Here is an 18,383-nt window from a genome sequence, read left to right as displayed (position 1 = left end):
CTGTGTTTTCCTTTTAAATGACCTCTAAATATTAATCCATAACTCATTCTTCAACAGTTAAATAAGCTATTATCAATTGTGTGTTATAGGAAAATAGCTATCTACCTAAATTTGTCCATATGTTCAGCCTGAGCAATACATGTCTTAAAAAAACAAGAACTTCCACCAAAAATAAGGGCTGGATGAATATCCATGTTTGCTTTGCCGTGAGGTGCAATGATGATTGATGACGGACGGAAAAAGAAAATATGCCTTTCATAATTACCTGGGTTCATTTGTGGTCACTTAGTCTCCATGACAACCACCGGAGTCTACATGCCAACTGGTTGTATGGGGTAATGTCACAAAAATACCCTTTTGAGTTCCAGTCATCATGAGGTAATTGAAATACCAGGAGATTTTAGATAAAAATATGAGTTTCAAGAGTCATGTATTCTCATTAAACATAAAAAAAAGATTAGGTACAATATAATGGACAGCTGATTGTCATCAATTCCCAGCACCACACAATTAGTAGCACAATTATTTATCAGAGTGTGATATTTCCCCTTTTTTTTTTTTTTTTTACTTTTAATTCAATTTTGTCAGCGGTGCCTAGAAGTCAAAGAGGTCAAAGAGCAAAGCAAAAAGTGAAAACAAAAGAGAAATCAACTATATTTGCAGCCCTTTAATTTTAGCAACTAGCTTCAAATAATATGCAAATCTAAAAGACTGACTTACGGAGAAATCATGTTTTAAACAAGGTTTTATAGAAGCTGTAGGCAACACAGCTATCCTTCTCCTAACACTATTGTCTACTTTGCAAACTAAAAGGGGAAAATGCTCCTGGACCTGCATAAAAGAGAAGTATATTAACTTCAGCAATGTGTACATGCACACATTGAAGAGTTTAGAAATAGAGGTTTATAATACAGAGCACTCAGACAAACTACAAGTGTGTTTGATTTATGAAAAAGTTACAGGAGTGGAGACAGGTTCGAAAGGCAAGTCTGATATAAAGAAAAAAAAAAAAAAAGGAAAAACAATGGAGAGAATTAGTGTTTATGTCAGTTTTGGATTCTGCATCGACAGAAAGTGAAGTTTCACTGGAACTTGAACAAAAAAAATAACACCTAAACAAGATTTTAAGTTCTACTTGCATTTTTACAGGATGATGATTGAGGTTTTTGTTTACTACTTCATTTTTTCCCTCCCCATTTTTCTTCCCCCACCCTCCCAACCTTCCAACTGGAAAACAATTAGGCGAGTCAGGAGAGTAAAAGGTCTGATTCTGTTACTATCAGCGTTTCTCAGCTGCTGATGTGCAGTTTCCAGCTTCCTCATGTGCCCCAGCGGGGGGAAATTTACGCACAGCGCAGCTCAGAACCTGAAGCTGTCTCTGTACTGGTTTTGAACAGAACCCTTATATGGCGAACATTAGCACACATTGTGCTGTAGTCAGCAAAAGACGACAGGTGTCAGCCACACAAATTGTTTAAATGGTGCTTAAGCTCAGCCTTTTTAAGAGGTTCCCGTTTTTCTATGTCAGCCTGTGAGATATGAACTCCGATCAGGCATAACATTAAGACCACACACCTAACAGTGTGCTTGGTTATCGTCCTTGCAGCCAAAACAGCCCTAACCCATCCAGGCATGGAGTCCACTAGGTGCCTGAGGCCGTCATCCCTGAACTCTTTCTGCCTTATAGCAAAGAGTATTATCCGACTGAAGGCCATCAATGAATATTACTGCATTTATTTATTTAATATAAATTGTTACATAAACCCCAATACAAGTAGGGCAGTTTTTCTTTATCATCCCATTCAGCACAAAGTATAAGCGTGATGTAACTGGCCTGATAAGAAATCCGCATTAAGGAAAGGATATAGAGATTCTCATCTCACAACTTTTGTCTCTCCGTAGACTCTCCTGTTGGAAGCTTTAAACTCGACCTTCTAAATTCTTAGCCTGTGGATTTTAAATCAACGTGATAAAAATATGACTTTTTTTTTTTATACTTGAAAGTCAAGTATTCAAGTCTCTGAGCTCTTTAGATCAAGACGTATTGCTAATTTCCATTTACACCCGGATGTCATAATTTCTCGTCTTCCGCAAAATTCAGAATTGCTCCCACACACTTGTAAGTCAGCAATAGCTGCAGGTAGATGCAAATGTGAACGGGTAGAAAATGGCTAATACTTTTCTTATACAGCTTGTTAAAAGATGTTGGCCAGGCAACTGAGCACAACAATACGCAAATCCTGAAGGTTTTTTGAAATTGTGGCTGGAAGTGGGGTGTGAGGTCATTCCTTTATACGAGTTTAGATTTCCAAGGCGTTAGAATTAAAATCCTAAAAATCTGTTGAGGAAGAGGAAATTTATATTTACAGAGAAACTAAATGTGTCAGTGTGAAGCAGAACAACAGCTGGAAACGGAACGGAGTTTATCACAGAGGAATCCAAGAGCTGCTTTGAATGTTTTGGTCTTTTAAAAGCATCCATTATAAAAAAGAACCTTATGTTATTCCTTATGTCATGCTTTAAAAGGTTAAAATCACACTGGCTTTACTTTGAGCTACCTTGTTTTGTACAGCAAGAGGTCTGGAAAGTGGCCAGTTTGGACTCTGTGACCTCGCCGCCTCCTGTTTGAATGTTAGCGAGCTCTGCCAGGGATGAGATGGAAATCTCCTGGAATGAGGCGTTTGTGTCTGCCGAATGTTCCCAGGATCACATTTCTGGCATTTCGGCCACTTGATGCAAGCTTCCGTTGACAAAAGCAACAAATCGCGTCACGGTAACATTTAAATTTAAACATCTTAAACATGAAAGCTTTAATGTGTGTCAGCTGTAAACAAAACTTTAAAGATTAAACCATCAGCTCATTTTCAGAATAAACAGGGTTTTGGAGATATAATTTCACTTCTCTTTTTTTGTTTGAAACAGACATTTAAGAGTTAGTCTTCCATGTTCAGAAATATAGTAAACAGCGCACACGTGTGGCCAACTACAGGAACTGTGAGCCTACGGTGGGATTATTGAAGCAAAAAAGTGAAAAGAAAGAATTTTACAGGAAGGCAGTGATTGTTTATTTAAATAATGAGCACGGTACGGTTTGAGTTTGAGCGGTTCAACATATCGGCATGTGTTTTTACTTGGTAACACTTTATTTGAAGGGGGTTGAATAAGACTGACATGTCACCGTCATAAAAACCTGTCATGAACATGAATAAGCCTTCATGAATATTTATGACTGTTGTCAAAGCGTCATTCGGTAAATTATGACACTTTTAATACAAAGTTGACATTATTCAAAATGTCTTTGTTATGACAACTTGACATTAACCAAGAAATCATTACTGATATAAATTTGTTATAAAAGTATTATTGATTGCACTTTAAAAATTAGGTAACTTTATGTTATTAAAGGTAAAGTTTAAACAGTAATGATTTCCTGGTTAATGTCAAATTGTCATAAAGACATTTTGAATAATGTCAACTTTGTATTAAAAGTGTCATAATTTACCGAATGACACTTTATGACAACAGTCATAAATATGCATGAAGGCTTATTCATGTTCATGACATGTTATGTCATGTTTATGAAAGTGTCATGACAGTCTTATTCAACCCCCTTCAAATAAAGTGTTACCTTTCACTTTATATAACAAGTTCAACAGGTCTTTAAAAACAAAATGTACGCGCAATAAGAAGAATCTTTAGATTCAATGAGTTCTGCTGTGTGGCTTGTGTTTTATGTCATAGAAAAAAAATTAATTTGTGTTTATGTGTTGTGCTCTTAATTTTAAAAGCATAACTTAAACTTTGACTGAAAACCTGCTTGACATTAAAAAGGACACATACCACTCTGACCACACATTTCTCGTGATAAGCTGAAATACACTCCTGACAGGCATCGATATTAAATGGTTGCCTATAGAGTGATATATTTGAACTGTTTCCAGGATATGATAATGATACAGCCGTAACTTCAATGAACCACAAAAACAAGATATGGGTGCACAAGTTTGAATTTATTGTGAATTTGTTTTCATTAAAACTGAATTAAAATTAAACATATAGGCTCAGTGTATACATACAAACCCTCTTATTAGGTTAAACCTTCCCTGGGACACTGTATGCTTTTTGTAGCTATAAAAAAGAAGCTTATGGAGTAATTCTGAATATTTGATCATTTTTCCAAGTCAAAATTGGAGAGTTAACTTAAATTGCTTAATTTCCTTCCATGAACTTTAATTATCCCTGTTACAAAATACACTTTCAAGCTAGACTGGAGAACCCATTTGGAAAAGTCAATGTAAAGCTTTAAAAGAAAACTATGCCAACTGGTCGCCATGGTGGTGGCAGCATGGTTCTGTGGTTGTGTCCTGCAGCCAAATCATCAAGCAGATAGTTGAAGCTTTGTTTCGGTAAACATGTTAAGCTTCTTGAATGGCCTCGACCTCAGTCTTACTGAACGATTGTAGACTTCTGTCTGTCTAAAGAAAAGCCAACCAGCTAGAATGAACCTTTTCTGTCAGGACTGTCGATCAAATATGGAGTGAGATTACTCCAGAAGTTTGTTGATGTCTAGATACAAAGCATGTAGTGCAGGTGCAGATCATCTCCACAAAAAAGCCTTTTTGTATAACTCTATTAAACTTATTTGTATGAGTATACATATATATATTTAAAAAAAAAAAAAAAAAAACCATTTCAAATGCATCATAATAAGACCAAATTTATGACATTCATCTTCATCATGAATCTTCCAAAACGAATCACCCGAATTATAGCTTCTGAGCGTGCTCAACAAGGTGTACTGCTGCACCATAAAGACATTTAATGTGCATAGTACGAGTCTTAAAAACCAACATACATTTCAGAGAAACATGCAGGTACGAATACAAAAAAAGTCCTTCCCTTTTCTTATACATTCAACACGACGGAAGTGCTGAACTAAAACGTGTGGAAGCATTAAATGTTAGTATCAACACTGTCAATAATCTATGTTAACTAGACACACATTCAGTCGTTTTATCTACAACACTAAATGTTTGGGGGAAAAAATTAAATAAGGAATGGACGAAAAGGTAAAAAAATAAAATAAAATTGGGAAAATAAGAAGGAGGACATTTGTAACTGATATCAGAAATTAAATTCTGCTTCTTTCCAGAATGACTGATGTTTCTGACCAAACACGTCAAAAGATATGACATGCATAGATCTGTAAAAAGTCTGAATATTGGCACTGTGCTTCCATCCTAACTTTATGGCAGCAGCCAGCTTTTATAGGTCAACTATAAGAACAAGAAATTGTTTGTAATTTACTTTGCAAACCTGTGCATTTATTTAAATGCTCTCTGTCTTTAAATAACATATATCCAGTCAGACAAAACAAACTAACTAAAACAAAACTAGGTTTCCTTTTTTGATTTGAGGTTGTGTTGTCATCAAGTAAATCCTAAAACAGAATGCTGCAGGAACGTGTAAAGCCCTGCCTGTATAGCACAATAAAATACTTTGATTAAAATATTTAAGGAAACAACAACTTTTCACCAACACTTTCTGCTGTTCTCACATGCAGACTTTAATATTCAGCTTACTGCAGCTCTTTAAAATTGAGTGTAAACACCTAAAATAAAAACTCTTCACTTAAGATGTCTGAAAGTACAAGTTTTAGCATATATAAAGGTCCTTTTTCCCCCCATGCCATCCAAATCCAGTGACGACAGATGTGAACGTTCACACAGCACTACATTAACCATTTTAAATCATTTATAAAGCTTTCTATTAATTGCAGTACACGTCAAACTTAAAAGTGTGGGAATTAAGATAAATATCTTGTAAAAAATAAATGCATGCATTCAATGAAGTAAACATGTTTTAGCTTCCCTTTTTCCTTATTTGGTAAACTGTACAGTCTGTTAAATATGTAACAAAACTGGGCACTGCCACTCTGCCATACTCTGAACTTAGACAATCTTTGTCAGGAGGCATTCTCTGCCAAAGAGAAGGCCGGTTGTGATGGTGAACTCACATCCAAACATCCCCTCTTTTTTTTTTTTTTTTCCCCCTCTCAGCGCAGTACACCTGAAGATCTTATCAAGTAAAAACAAGTGGGGGATCTAGGAATTAGACTACGTTAAAAACCTGAAACTGGACCATTGAAGCCTGAGACGAGGCATGCTGAGACTATAAACGCATGCAAGAGAGTAGGAGGAGGAGGAGAAGTGTAAGTTGAGGAAAAGGATGTGACATTTCAAGGTTCACATACGACAGTCACAAGCCCCCACCACCCCAAAGGTAAGCTGTACAAGAAGAGAAACGATAACCGTCGTCACAAAATCCTCGCCAAAGTCCTTAAGATCATAAGTTCGTCCCTAATTTTAAAATTCTTCACATCCAACGTAAAAAGTTAAAGTCTGTAAGCGTTGACGGCCGGTTGCAAAGAGTAAAGGGGTTGTCGTGTTGTGCAGTTACAGGCAGGAAGATATCAGTGTGCATATAAAGCCGTTTCCATCAGGAAAGAGCCTTGTCTTCTCCTACGTAGGGCAGGTCCATGCTTCTCACTCCGTCTGCGCTCTCTTGTTTCCTGAGAGAAAACAGCCGAGACTCAGCACCAGCGGCAGCATCGCAACGAGAAAACGCTGATCTCACACAACTGGAACAATTTTGAAGCACCGCTCTACCGAAGTACAAAAACGAAAGCAAAAACCTTATCTGCAAGTGGTTTCAAATAGTTTTCATCAGGCATTAGAGTATTTATGATATTTGTTCTGTGATACTTTTGAAATTAGGTGATTAACTGCTTACAGGTGAGGATTTCAAACTGAGGGTTAAGCGTTGCAGTGTTTAAATGAACTGTCTTCATTTTCTTTTCCACAGGAAGAGATTCTACCGAAATGATTCCGCGTTTAGCTTCTTCTTTTTGTTTGATGACGTCATTGACAGAGCTGTTTTTGCCATTAGCATTGTTTCATCTCCTTATTTGTCTTTCCAAAGAACAACTCTTAGCCGGTTGACTCTGTTTAGCCGCGTCTCTTTCCTGGACAAAGACATTGATGGAACTGTATTTGGAATTAACCATAAGCCCCATGGAAGTACTTCTGGCCTGATGCTTGTATGTTTAAACTGTCTCTTCTTTTAAATCTCCCAGTTTGTTCAAATGAACTGGTGTGTTTTTCCACAACCTGAGCACCAACTCTATGGAGCAGCAATATGCAGAAACAAACAAGAATAAAACATTTACTTTATTTCCAAGATCCACTGACTCAACCTATTGCAATGTTTATCTATATATAGTTATTCTCTCTGACTTTTATTTGTTTTTATAGAGAAAGAAGGGAAGGAGTGTTATGTGCAAAGCCATACAAGATGTGGAATGTGAAAGTTTTTTTTTTTGTCTTTTTTACTCAAATCATATCTACAATTCTATATTTATGTAATTTACCATGAGAGACGTAAATGTTACTATCCAAAAAATAAAAGAAACAACATTACGCACAATAAATGTCTAATCAATTAAAAGTTTTATCCTGCATTCTATTCAGAGTTCTTGTGGAGGATCGCATGGAGACAGCATCCTTCATGCCATGCTATTATCTCAGTATCCCTGCTAACAGAGGCCACCATCTTCATTTAATAATACTGTAAACAAGCATTTGGCAAAACTCATCAGCTGACTGTTGATCTGATTAGAACCTGCGGTGCTGGGTAACAGCATTTAAGCGCAGGATTAATTAACACCACCTGACAATTTTAAAAGACAGACCGCGCTTTTAAGAACCGAGTCAGAAATGATGCTTCATGGATTTAGTGAAAAAGGTGGGCCCTGTCTGTGATGGGTCAAATAAAACGGCAAAATCATTCTTCATTATTACAACACGAAACACACTAAGTGAGAAAGCCCAGTTGTGAAAGAAAGTTGTGGTGAAACCGCATTGCTCAAGGACTCCCAACTGTTGTCATAGCATCATTAGGTCAGCCTGTAAACAATACACTCACGTAAATGTTTGCGCTGGAGCACACAAACCGCTGCGATCCTCCTTTCGGCTCAAGTCAAAGGGATTCCCAAAGGAGCGCTTCCTTAACATGGTTCTCACCAAAATCTGTCAAAAGTTTATGCAAAAGCTAAGATTAATATTACACAGATTAATATAAGACAGTTTTTTTTATTTAAATGTACCCAGTTTATACCTAGATCGTTGAAATCCATTTTTAAAATATAAGCTTAGCGGCGATGGCATTTCCTTAATGCCCATTAGCAGAGAAACTCACCACTGTAGCCAGGCTTGGGATGTGTTTAACAGAGTTCTCCACTTCCTCCTCAGTGACCTCAATCAGCAAACAGCAGTTGTCATCCTCAGGAGGAAGAGGCTCGGCACCGTTCTTCGTCACCCACGGATGAGCCTGGACACAACAAACAGACTAATGTTAGACATAATTTAATATATCATACAAGGATGAAGAAATAAGTAAAGAATATGACCATGTATGCACATTTCTACAGGAAACTGTTTCCAGTACCAAACAAACCTCCACATTATGACAGCATCAGTATAAATGTTGCACCACTGATCTTTGTATTGTTTGTCAAAGCAGAAATACATACAATTCTAACCGCGCTTCTATATATGGAGTGATGATGTAATCTGGAACTGAAACTTGCTCAAAAACCCGTCATTAAAACCGTAGACTCCTTTTATCTACTGAAATTAAAATCCCCTTCGTCATAAAAAGATATTTACTCCTGAAGATGCATGTTGTTTCACATAAAATCAATTTTATGTTTGGGGAAAAAAAATTTCATTTTTGTTATATATTCGTACCAAAATGAAGCAGGGTCATTATATCCATTTACAAAACAATCCCAACTTGGGGGTAACTAACGTAGCCTGTTCTCAAATTAGGAAACTATAGAAAGTGTTCACCTTTATCTGTGCCACTGATATTCTGGCCTCTGGCTTCTTGTCCAACATTTTCAACAGCAAATCTTTGAGGCCATCCGATATGTTTGCACTGTTGGCACAAGAAAACGAGTAATGCAAAGCGTCGGAACAAACAGCAGCAAGTGAGTGGAAAAACAACAGCACACAGTTTTTGAGATACCTACAGCACAAATTAAAACATACCATTCTGGTATCACCACAGGTTGGGTTTTGATTTTTTGATGTAGACTAAGAATGCGCTCATCCATAAAAGGACACTGTGGAGACAATTAATATGCATAATTTATTTATTTTTTTTTTGTTTGTTTTAATGGAACACCACCGTTTGGGACAACTTTTAAGGAGACAAGCAGCCTCTACTCTTTGTTGCAGTGGACACACTCACCACTCCAAAGACGAAGCAGTAAAGCGTTACTCCCATAGCCCAGACATCCAATGCCTTTAAAAAGAAAAATAAGAAATACCTTAAAGCCATGTCAGCCAATAAACAGAAAAAAAAAATAAAAAATCTGAAACACCATCAGTATTGTATTGCATTACTGACAACAGTCTCCAGGTGGCACTAGTTAGCCACAAACACTGCCTCACCTTCCCAGAGAAATTTTTTCTGGTCTCAGAAAGTGTTTCGGGAGCGAGGAAAGCAGGTGTTCCCACTGTGCTGGTGAGCAGGGCATCGGCACCTTCAAACTGGTTGCTAACTCCAAAGTCTGCAATCTTGATGTGGCCATCTTCTCCCACCAACAGGTTGGAGGGTTTGATGTCTCTATGGATGATTCTCTGATAATGCACTGTTAAAACCGTGAGGTGGTAAGACAAGTCAAATGATGAGAACATAAGTCTGGAAATGCTAAAGAATCTCCAGGTAAACATCATTGTTCAAAAGGATAACAGCCATAATTTAGGCTGATCACGTAAAGAAAGAATATGGAGGTGGTTGAATTTCAACTAAACACATACTGAGAAAAGCATTTTTTTTTTATGTGATTGTTATAAGTTTTTTTTTTTTTTTTTTGAGTCTGAGACTTAAAGCCCTCCCTCTCCTTTCATCCCAGTAATAGTCTCCTAGACAACCCTTGTGTAAAAGCTTTTCTCTTGAGCTGAAATGCATTTGCAGCCAGGAAAATTATGTGAAATGATCCTCGTGGGTGGCTGGAGTCAAGAGCGGCTCACATGGAGAACTTTGTAAAGCGAGGGTAGCATTGTGAAAACAAATCTCAATGATACAGTGAGAGCATTTTAATGTCTAACCTAGACAAGAATGATTATTCACAACACCTTTTATTTCACCTAAAAATAAAAGCCATATCAGTATAGCAGGTATAATCTATCACAGGTTCATTTTGAAGCAAAAGTGATTCATATTGATTAAATAATTGCTTCCATTAGATGGAAAATGAATGTAGAAGCCTGAGGGACTCACAGTACTCGATTCCTCTCAGCAGATCCCTGAAGTAAAAGCGGGCCTGTTCCTCGCTGAAGGGTTTATCAGTTGGCACCTCCATCACAGCCCTGAAAACACACACACACACACACACTCACCATTAGCAACTGGAAGTAATGAGATTGAGAGTCCATTTCAGTCGTATAATCATTGCCGTAATAGAAGCGTGTCTCACCCTTGCTTCACCAGCTCAAACACTGTGACAAATAACAAGGAAAAAAAAGATTACATTTGTCAGGAGACATGTTCTAAAAATGCAGTTTTATTACAAATGTTATCAAAATAACAAAAAGTAGTATTTCCATATGCTTTATTAGAATAAAAAAAAAACCATCTGTGTTCTGTCTGTTTGCAGTCTGGACAGTGACAGTTTGGCCAGAACATACCCATGTACAGATGGTCCTCGCTGGGGTCATCCAAAACCTGCCATTGCAGCACGAGGGAACAAGAAATGAATGTCAATCCAAACACACACTTAAAACACACCAAACCTCATCTTTGCATTCACAGGCACTGGCAGCAGGGGATCGATTTGTGGCCTTTTCCTGAGTTGAACATGTCAATGATTTTATTTGTTTTATTTTATTTTTCATTTCTCTGGATTAGGTCATTTTCAAAACAGGTGTTTGGATTGCTTTTGTACCTCTATGAATTGACTCATCATTCCAGAATTACTTTTGTTTATTTACCCATATTACCTATCTCTGATGTTAATATTAGTTTGACGATCTGTAAGACTGAATTTTGACAATAAAATCAGCACTGTATAAAAGTAAACTGCAGTTTACATACCTCTACTAGTTTAACTACATTAGGATGGTCGAGTTTTTTTAGAATGGCTATTTCTTGATAAACTCGTTCCAGTGGCCCTTTATGCTGAGCTGGACCCTCGGGGACTGCTCTGGTTCCACGAGGAGGTGGTCTCCCTGATGGAGATTGGTGAGTAGCAAGAGGTTAGACAAAAGACAAAAAAAGTAAAGTGGCCTTTATCAGTTATCTACTGCAGCATTAAAGACCCTGCTTCTGACTTACGTGGAAACCCTGCTTGCCTCAGGAGCCTCTTCTTGGACAGAAGCTTCATCGCCTACACAACACAGAGAAACCGGTTTAGATTCGGTGGAGAATAAGGAGGACAGGAGGCGGGAGAGCCCAGTGGGCAGCGATCCAGGAAAAAGATGAGCAAAGGGGCAGATGGGGAAAAAAAAAAAAAAGGAGCTGGATACCACATAATCAGATGCTGCTATACTGACAGCGCACCCACTCATACACCTACTGTACAGACGACAGTGGCAGCATCTACAGTTAAAAAAAACAACAAAAAAAAAAACATCTCTCTTACCTTGAAAATCCTTTGTCTGGTAACTAATGCTTCTCAGTAACTAAAATAATCACTTTTACAGACTCAAAAGTGATTTTTAGAAAGCACAGCATGCCTAAAGATTTCCATATAGAGAGCATTGGAATCATATTCATGAATTTTCTCACCAGGGGTAGAGAGAGCATCCTAAACGGAAACCTGACAGAGGCTGCAAAAGAGCTGGGACTGGTGCAGAGATGGAGCTTCTAGCAGGACTGTGATGAAATCTGGGGCTAAATAATATTTGGAAAACATGCAGTTGCAATACTTTTGTTCAATACTGCAACGATTGCTGCAATTAACACAAACTTTACTTAATCTACTCGGGGGTTGTGCCACTTAAGACCAAAATCTGTACCAATTGGAGTGATCAAGAAGAAAGAGAGCTCATCCAGATGTGAATTAGCACATCCGCATTTGATTAACCAGCAGGGATTGTTAAGATTCAAGCAGGTCCAGAGCTACAATGACTCAGAGTCCATACCTAAAGACTTGAAAAATCAATGTTCTCAGACACTACTCATCCAATCTCACGAAGAGAGCAAAGCTAGTAGAGACACAACAAACGACCTACAGCTGTAACTGCAGTGAAAGATGGTTACATAAAGCATTGACTAAGGAGGGCTTCATACAAATCCATGCCACACTCACCAGATTAAATAACATGCATCCTTTAGTTTGCACTTCACAATTATGGAAAACAGGAATGGAGCAGGATGTCTGCAGGTTTCAGCAAGTCAAATTTAAGACTTTTTAATGCCACCTTGCGTAAAAGTTAAGACCAAAAAAACCTATAAAGAGAACGGTTGGGGCCTCCTGCAAGCATTGCAAACAAGCATTGCAAAAAAAAAAAAAAAAAAACAGAAGGGGCAGACTTAAAAGTTGTTTTTGCACAGAATGCACCCAGCCTCTCAACAGAAGTGAGCTAGTGGCAAAAACAAACGCCGTCCAGCCAATCGGCAATAAACTGGCCAATTACCTATGATGGATGCAAAAAAACCTATCTAGGTAGGAAGGGCATATTAGTCCTCATTCTCCTTGAGTCACAATCTAAAGATGTCTACATGAGGTTCAAACTTTTGTCAGAACAGTCCCGTGAAAAGAAAAACTGCATACACAAGATTAAATATTACTGCCATAACAAAATATAAGACCTGTGACAAACATATTTAAGGCCAAAAAAAAATGTTAATATAAATTTAAGATTTTTAAGGCCTTCATTTTAAGTACATGAATGCAGGACCAAGACTTCTGTTGTTATATCACATGAAACCCTCGTATAAAATATTTACAGATTGTTAAAGTCTGAAAAAGCTCAAAGGGGATGAATACTTCCAGACTGGCCTTATTCAGACCCAACTAATCTGCCAATCCACTAAGCTATTTTAACAATGATATAATCACCAATTGTGACATGTGTGCTTTGTCACTTGGGAGAAATTAGTAAAACAACCCCCATGACATTTTCAGTCGCTGTCATTGAGCCATTGTTATGAAGAGTAAATGACATTCTGAACTTTCTCACAGATGTAGCTTATTCATAAAAATAACAGGCATATTGTTATTGTGCAATTAGGATGTGGGAGTGGGGTTCACAATACTCACATAGTATGTGTTGTCATCCTCATTGTAAGCAAGCTTGACAACACCATAAGAGCCCTGCGGAAGAGAGAAAAAAAAAAAGAAACGTTTCATACTAAATAAACAACATTAATATGTAGAAAACACACAAGCATCAACACACGAGCTGAAGTGAGTGGGCCCACGCTGAAAGAGTACCAGCTGCTTCAAAGTGAGAACAGAGAAATTCAAATCCTCTCTCTCCATCGCTCTTTCATTTTTGATTTCAGGCTAATTAAGGAAACTGGATCTGGTTTGTGCCATCACACCGCGCCCCTCCCCCGCCCTCAAAACTCCTCAACGCAGGAAACTCTGTGTAGAAAGTGGGCCCAATTAGAGCCCTGTGCAGACAAATTCATACACAACAAAACAAACACACAGAGAGAGGGCAGACTCAGTTCCTGCTGGGGGAGCAGATTGTAGCACGGAGAGGAAGCAAATAGCTCATCCCACAGTCCAAAGTGACAATTCCACAACAGAGGAGCCTCTCCAACGATCCTAAATGGCTTCAATCTACAGACGTTGCATCTATTTGTTAAAATTCATAGATACTATCAATCTGCTCAACAATACTAACAATCTAAACCATTTACACACACACACACGCCGACTCCCTCGCACCAACCCCTATCCACTAAGCCTTGCACAATCCTTAGAGAACACTATTTATACCAGCCTCTCATCCATCTTCCAACTCTCTCATGGCCGGGTGGTTTACACGGAGTTTGGAAAATGAGGACAGCCAGGAGAGAGCATATCAGAGGCTGTTACCGCACGTCCTCGGTGATGTGCGTTTACTTGACAGACACGCAGTAGGCGGAGAGGAGAAGGGAAATGGAAGAGTCGGTGAAAGAGAGCAATCAGTGAGTGAGAGGTCTCGGATGGTACCTTTCCAATCTCATCCTTCAGTTTGTACTGGTTGAGCTGAACGCAGTCCTGGAGGAGGGGTCAGGGAGGGAAAAAAAGGAAGAAAAAGGAATATTTGTGATTCTCTTCAGAGTGCAAAAAGCAAATATACCCAATCACTTTTTTTTTCTTTATATCAAGAAAACGTAAGTCGTTCGGGCAAAATGCCCCACTCACATTTAGGTATTGTATTATAAAAAGACTTATATGGATATATGTGTTTCTTTTCAACAAATACAAAAAAAAACTCTAATCAGAGTATTAAAACATATATTTTAATGCAAGGGCGTAGGTTCGGTCTAAGTTTTGGTGGGGACCTTGGTGGGGACCTTGACAACCCCCCCCCGCCCTCCTCGACAGCACCGTTCCGACACGGTCTCGGAGGCTCAGAATAAATGTCAAACTAAGAAGCTTCCGTTCCGCGCACCGCCTGTTGCTGCTAATCAAAGATCGTAGATCCACGTTCTTTGAGCCAATATGGCAAAAATTGGTCGGGACTTTTTCATATCCCGTGAATATTGGTCGGGACATGTCCCTACCGTCCCTACCCAAACCTACGCCCATGTTTTAATGTTCATTTGAAGGCTTTGTAACGTAAGTAACAGTCATGTAAATCCTTCACAAATATGACTTTTGATACAACAAAATCTGATCCTACTGTATCAAGAACCTTTGCAGGATGTAGAACAGAACAAAACACTACCCACGTCAAGTTCTACCACAGCTACCGGCTGCTTTCACTGAGTCTATAAAATCGTACCTGTGCCTCCACAGCTTGATCTCAACCAGTGCTGCTGCTTTCAACAAGAAATGTGCATGTAATTCTAAATACTTAGAGTTCATTTTAATTTTATGGTACACTAGCAGGTGCACCTCAGAGAGCTACTCTGCGTCAGCATTAGTTTGCCTATCCATGTGTAATGCTAGCCTCTGCAGAGAAAACAGATCCTATATTCATATTTACTATTGTGGTGCTTACCACCTCAAATTTACTGATTTTCATTGAATTCTTCATCACCTGTTTAGTGAGGAACTATTAAACAAATAGGATGAGGGTATTCACCTGGATAAATATTATCTTAATCTGCTGAGTAAACTGTGAATCTGGAAATATTTTAGTATCACAGTTCAAAAACAATCTGAGACTGGATCCATCAACCATCCATCCAAGTGATCATCCATCCGTCCGTCCATCCATCCATTGGTTAATCAGTCCATTTGACCATCCATCCTCTGCTTTTACAGGTTTTATTTTCAATGCCGGCCTACAGAATTACCTCTGGTAAATCCATAGTGAACCTATATTTAGATTTGGAACTGGGAGCTCTGGTATCTAATCTAAGTATATAAACCTTGTAGTATAATTTCAGTATGATTGTACTGAATTTGGATGAATTTTGAATAAATAAATCAATGATAAACTAATAATTAAGATGGTTTGAAAACTGAACTGAAGTCAGTCTGAACAGGGTATCTTACCTGGAGATCTATGATGGAAACGCTGTGGGACTCCACAGTGGGCCGGCGGGGCAGGCGAGGGGAGGAGTGGGGCGATGTGATGGGAGAGTAAGGTAACGACGGGTAAATATAGCGCCCGTTAAGTCCAGGGGAACTGCAGGGCGAGGTGGCCGTGTGTGAGCGTTCTTGGAGAGAAAGTTTCCGGTCAGACAAACTCAATCTGCCCCGTTGCTCTTGGCTTTCAGGCAGCAGAACCTCGGGCCGACCAACTGCATGGGACAGCAGGTCGCAGGATGGAGTCCGGAAAGGTGCTCCTGCTGAGGAAGCTGGCTCCGGTGTCTCAGAGCTGTCCATTTCTTCCACCTAACATGACATGTTGGTTTTTATTTATCATTTTTGAGAAAAAAAAATGTATACGCCTTATTGTTTGAGAAACACATGAATCAGTATGTTCTGGCTCACCTCTTCCTCTCCGGGTGGTTGACTTGGTTCATACTCCGTGACCACAATGAGGGACTCCATGGGGTCTGGGGACGGTGTCTGAGAGTGCGCGTTTAAAGGTGGGGCGGGGCAGCTGCGCAGCAGATCAGGGAGAGGTTGCTGCACTGACGGTGCATGACTGCCGCAGGACGCCGGAGACTCACCAGAGGGCCAAGGAGTTACATGACAAGGAAACATGGCGCCTCTTCACAAAACTAGACAACTCCTCCATCAGACTGCATCCTCTAGGATGCACAAAATAAAAGGATGTTACTCTTGTTGTTAGAGGATTTATACAGATTCCTACCTCCCTAAGATAATGTATTCTGTTTTTGATTTTTGTGATCAATGAAGAGTATCTTAAATATTTTATATCAAACAACCAGAGTAAACAAACACACACACACACACAAAAAAAAAACTGTTTTTAAATGATGATTCCATATATTGAGAGAAAAACCTATCCAAACCAACCTCGTCCTGCTTTACTGAGAAACACGGTCATTTACATAAAAAAAAAAAAAAAAAAACACAATCTATGCTGACTGACATGACAGAAGTGGAACTTTTTGGAAAGCTTGCTACATCTGGTGTAAAATTATCCCAATATTTCAGAAAGAACATCATAGCAACAATCATTGTGATGGCCTGAGGCCGCCAGGCTGTTCAGTCATACTTAAAAACCCTCCAGTGAAGCTGAATTAAAACAATTCTTTGGAAAAAAAAAAAAAAAAGTGGACTAAGCATTTCTTGATGGCTCTTGTTGCTGCCAAAAGCGCCAAACCACTGATCACCTAATGTGGATTTGACAAACTTTTCTCCTTCATTAAACGAAATCATTGTAAAATGTGGATTTTGTATTTGTTTTCTGGTTTGCGATCATAAGACCAGAAAAATGAAAAATTATAGTGGTTTCAAAGCTTTTTGCTTTGAAAGTAAGTTCAAAGCAGCATGATTCAAAGATGATATTACGATATTATATTGTAGATTTCTTGGAAGTTGAAACTGTAGCATATGTATTACACTGAGCACATCATGTTTATCATTTACTTGTCTCCTGTTATACAAACATTTCAGGGTTTTCACTAGAATTCCTAGAAATGCCTAAAAGCTGTTATCTACATCCTCTACTCTAAAAGGCAATTTTATGCCACATCATTTTGAATTAAGTGTCGACACTCAGAAAAATAATTTGTGCTCGACTGACTTACTGTCTGTTGCTTTTTGGTTTTAGGGCTGTTGTTTTTTCCCACATAAGCTGACAACTCACTTTTTTCTAATTTTGAAGCTTCCGCCATCAGTCACATTAGCTGGGATACAAAATGTTCATCTTAAACTGTGTTTATACTATTTAGTGTATTATATTCCAAGGGAAGTATAAAATCTCCAAAACGCACTGCAAGTGGAGTAGGGTTTTTTGTGTGTGTGTGTATAAAATTATGTTTCTGCAATAAAATCCTGATTTATTAGAAGGCATTTACACTTCTTTCACAGAGGTGTCAAGAAGGATGGAGGCGTTATTACTTAAAAGCAAAAGAAATTTTGGCAAACTTAAAATGGTCCACTTTTTTCTGCTAACACGGATAGAGTTGACAGTTAAATTATCAGTCTTGCATTTTGCCATTATTTGCAATCTGGAAAAAGTTATAAAGAATGAAAGAATGGTTTTCAACCATTTCCAGACTCCTCTGACTGATTCAACATTTTGCTTCTAGTTTGATACCTAATGGCATATTGATTTTTGTTAGGTTAGGTTTACAAAAACAAATAAATATTCCTTGCAAGACTGAGGGCTGCACATTCTATCACATACTGTTATTGCAATATAATTGTGACCAATAGGCACGTAGTGAAGAGGGGCCTAGACCAGTGTCTCAGTCCTGCCACTGACCTTTAGTTAGGCGTTTCTCCGTCAAGTCCTATAGTTTTTATAAAATTCAACCCATATTATCGTTTCTTGCATGTTTTTTTCTAATATCATGGAGTGAAAAGTAAGAATTTCCCCCATCTGAAGCATGACTCCTTTGCTTTCAGTCTCTTGTGAACTTCTCATTTTTGAAGTGTGACCAACCAGACAAAGCAACTGGAAAGTGGAAGACAAACTCAGAAGTAAGAGGTACAAAATGAATGGGCTCTTTGCACCTCAGCTTCCGCGTTCGGGGTAAAGCGGCTCGATTGTTTCCGATCCAATACA

At 38.5% G+C, this 18,383-nt stretch overlaps 1 protein-coding gene and 1 long non-coding RNA gene across 3 annotated transcripts in view; both read right to left on the bottom strand.

Annotated features, from left to right (window-relative positions):
• Positions 1 to 6,051: 6,051 nt before the first annotated feature.
• Positions 6,052 to 18,383, bottom strand: part of camkk2 (calcium/calmodulin-dependent protein kinase kinase 2) — a 19,301-nt gene continuing 6,969 nt past the window's right edge. Inside the window, exons 2-17 of one of the 2 annotated variants that reach the window (XM_015033571.1) lie at positions 16,172 to 16,445; positions 15,731 to 16,072; positions 14,234 to 14,281; positions 13,331 to 13,384; positions 11,401 to 11,452; positions 11,161 to 11,294; positions 10,755 to 10,791; positions 10,544 to 10,565; positions 10,348 to 10,436; positions 9,516 to 9,715; positions 9,313 to 9,366; positions 9,111 to 9,184; positions 8,910 to 8,997; positions 8,257 to 8,388; positions 7,984 to 8,087; positions 6,052 to 6,571 (exon numbers count right to left, since the gene is read on the bottom strand). In XM_015033571.1, coding sequence (XP_014889057.1) covers positions 6,499 to 6,571; positions 7,984 to 8,087; positions 8,257 to 8,388; positions 8,910 to 8,997; positions 9,111 to 9,184; positions 9,313 to 9,366; positions 9,516 to 9,715; positions 10,348 to 10,436; positions 10,544 to 10,565; positions 10,755 to 10,791; positions 11,161 to 11,294; positions 11,401 to 11,452; positions 13,331 to 13,384; positions 14,234 to 14,281; positions 15,731 to 16,072; positions 16,172 to 16,387 — 1,719 coding nt within the window. In that variant the 5' untranslated portion in view covers positions 16,388 to 16,445 and the 3' untranslated portion in view covers positions 6,052 to 6,498. The remainder of the gene's footprint in view (positions 6,572 to 7,983; positions 8,088 to 8,256; positions 8,389 to 8,909; positions 8,998 to 9,110; positions 9,185 to 9,312; positions 9,367 to 9,515; positions 9,716 to 10,347; positions 10,437 to 10,543; positions 10,566 to 10,754; positions 10,792 to 11,160; positions 11,295 to 11,400; positions 11,453 to 13,330; positions 13,385 to 14,233; positions 14,282 to 15,730; positions 16,073 to 16,171; positions 16,446 to 18,383) is intronic. The other variant, XM_015033578.1, reaches the window with a different exon arrangement.
• Positions 10,960 to 11,154, bottom strand: LOC106948113 (uncharacterized). Its single transcript, XR_001425111.1, has 2 exons — positions 11,044 to 11,154; positions 10,960 to 11,002 (listed from the first exon to the last, which is right to left on the bottom strand). It is a non-coding gene; the product is annotated as an uncharacterized LOC106948113 (long non-coding RNA).

The sequence above is a fragment of the Poecilia latipinna genome, unplaced genomic scaffold (genome assembly GCF_001443285.1).
Source record: "Poecilia latipinna isolate Pla-1442-1.1 unplaced genomic scaffold, P_latipinna-1.0 Scaffold16, whole genome shotgun sequence".
NCBI classification, from domain to species: Eukaryota; Metazoa; Chordata; class Actinopteri; order Cyprinodontiformes; family Poeciliidae; genus Poecilia; species Poecilia latipinna.
This window is presented reverse-complemented; position numbering and strand designations above follow the sequence as displayed.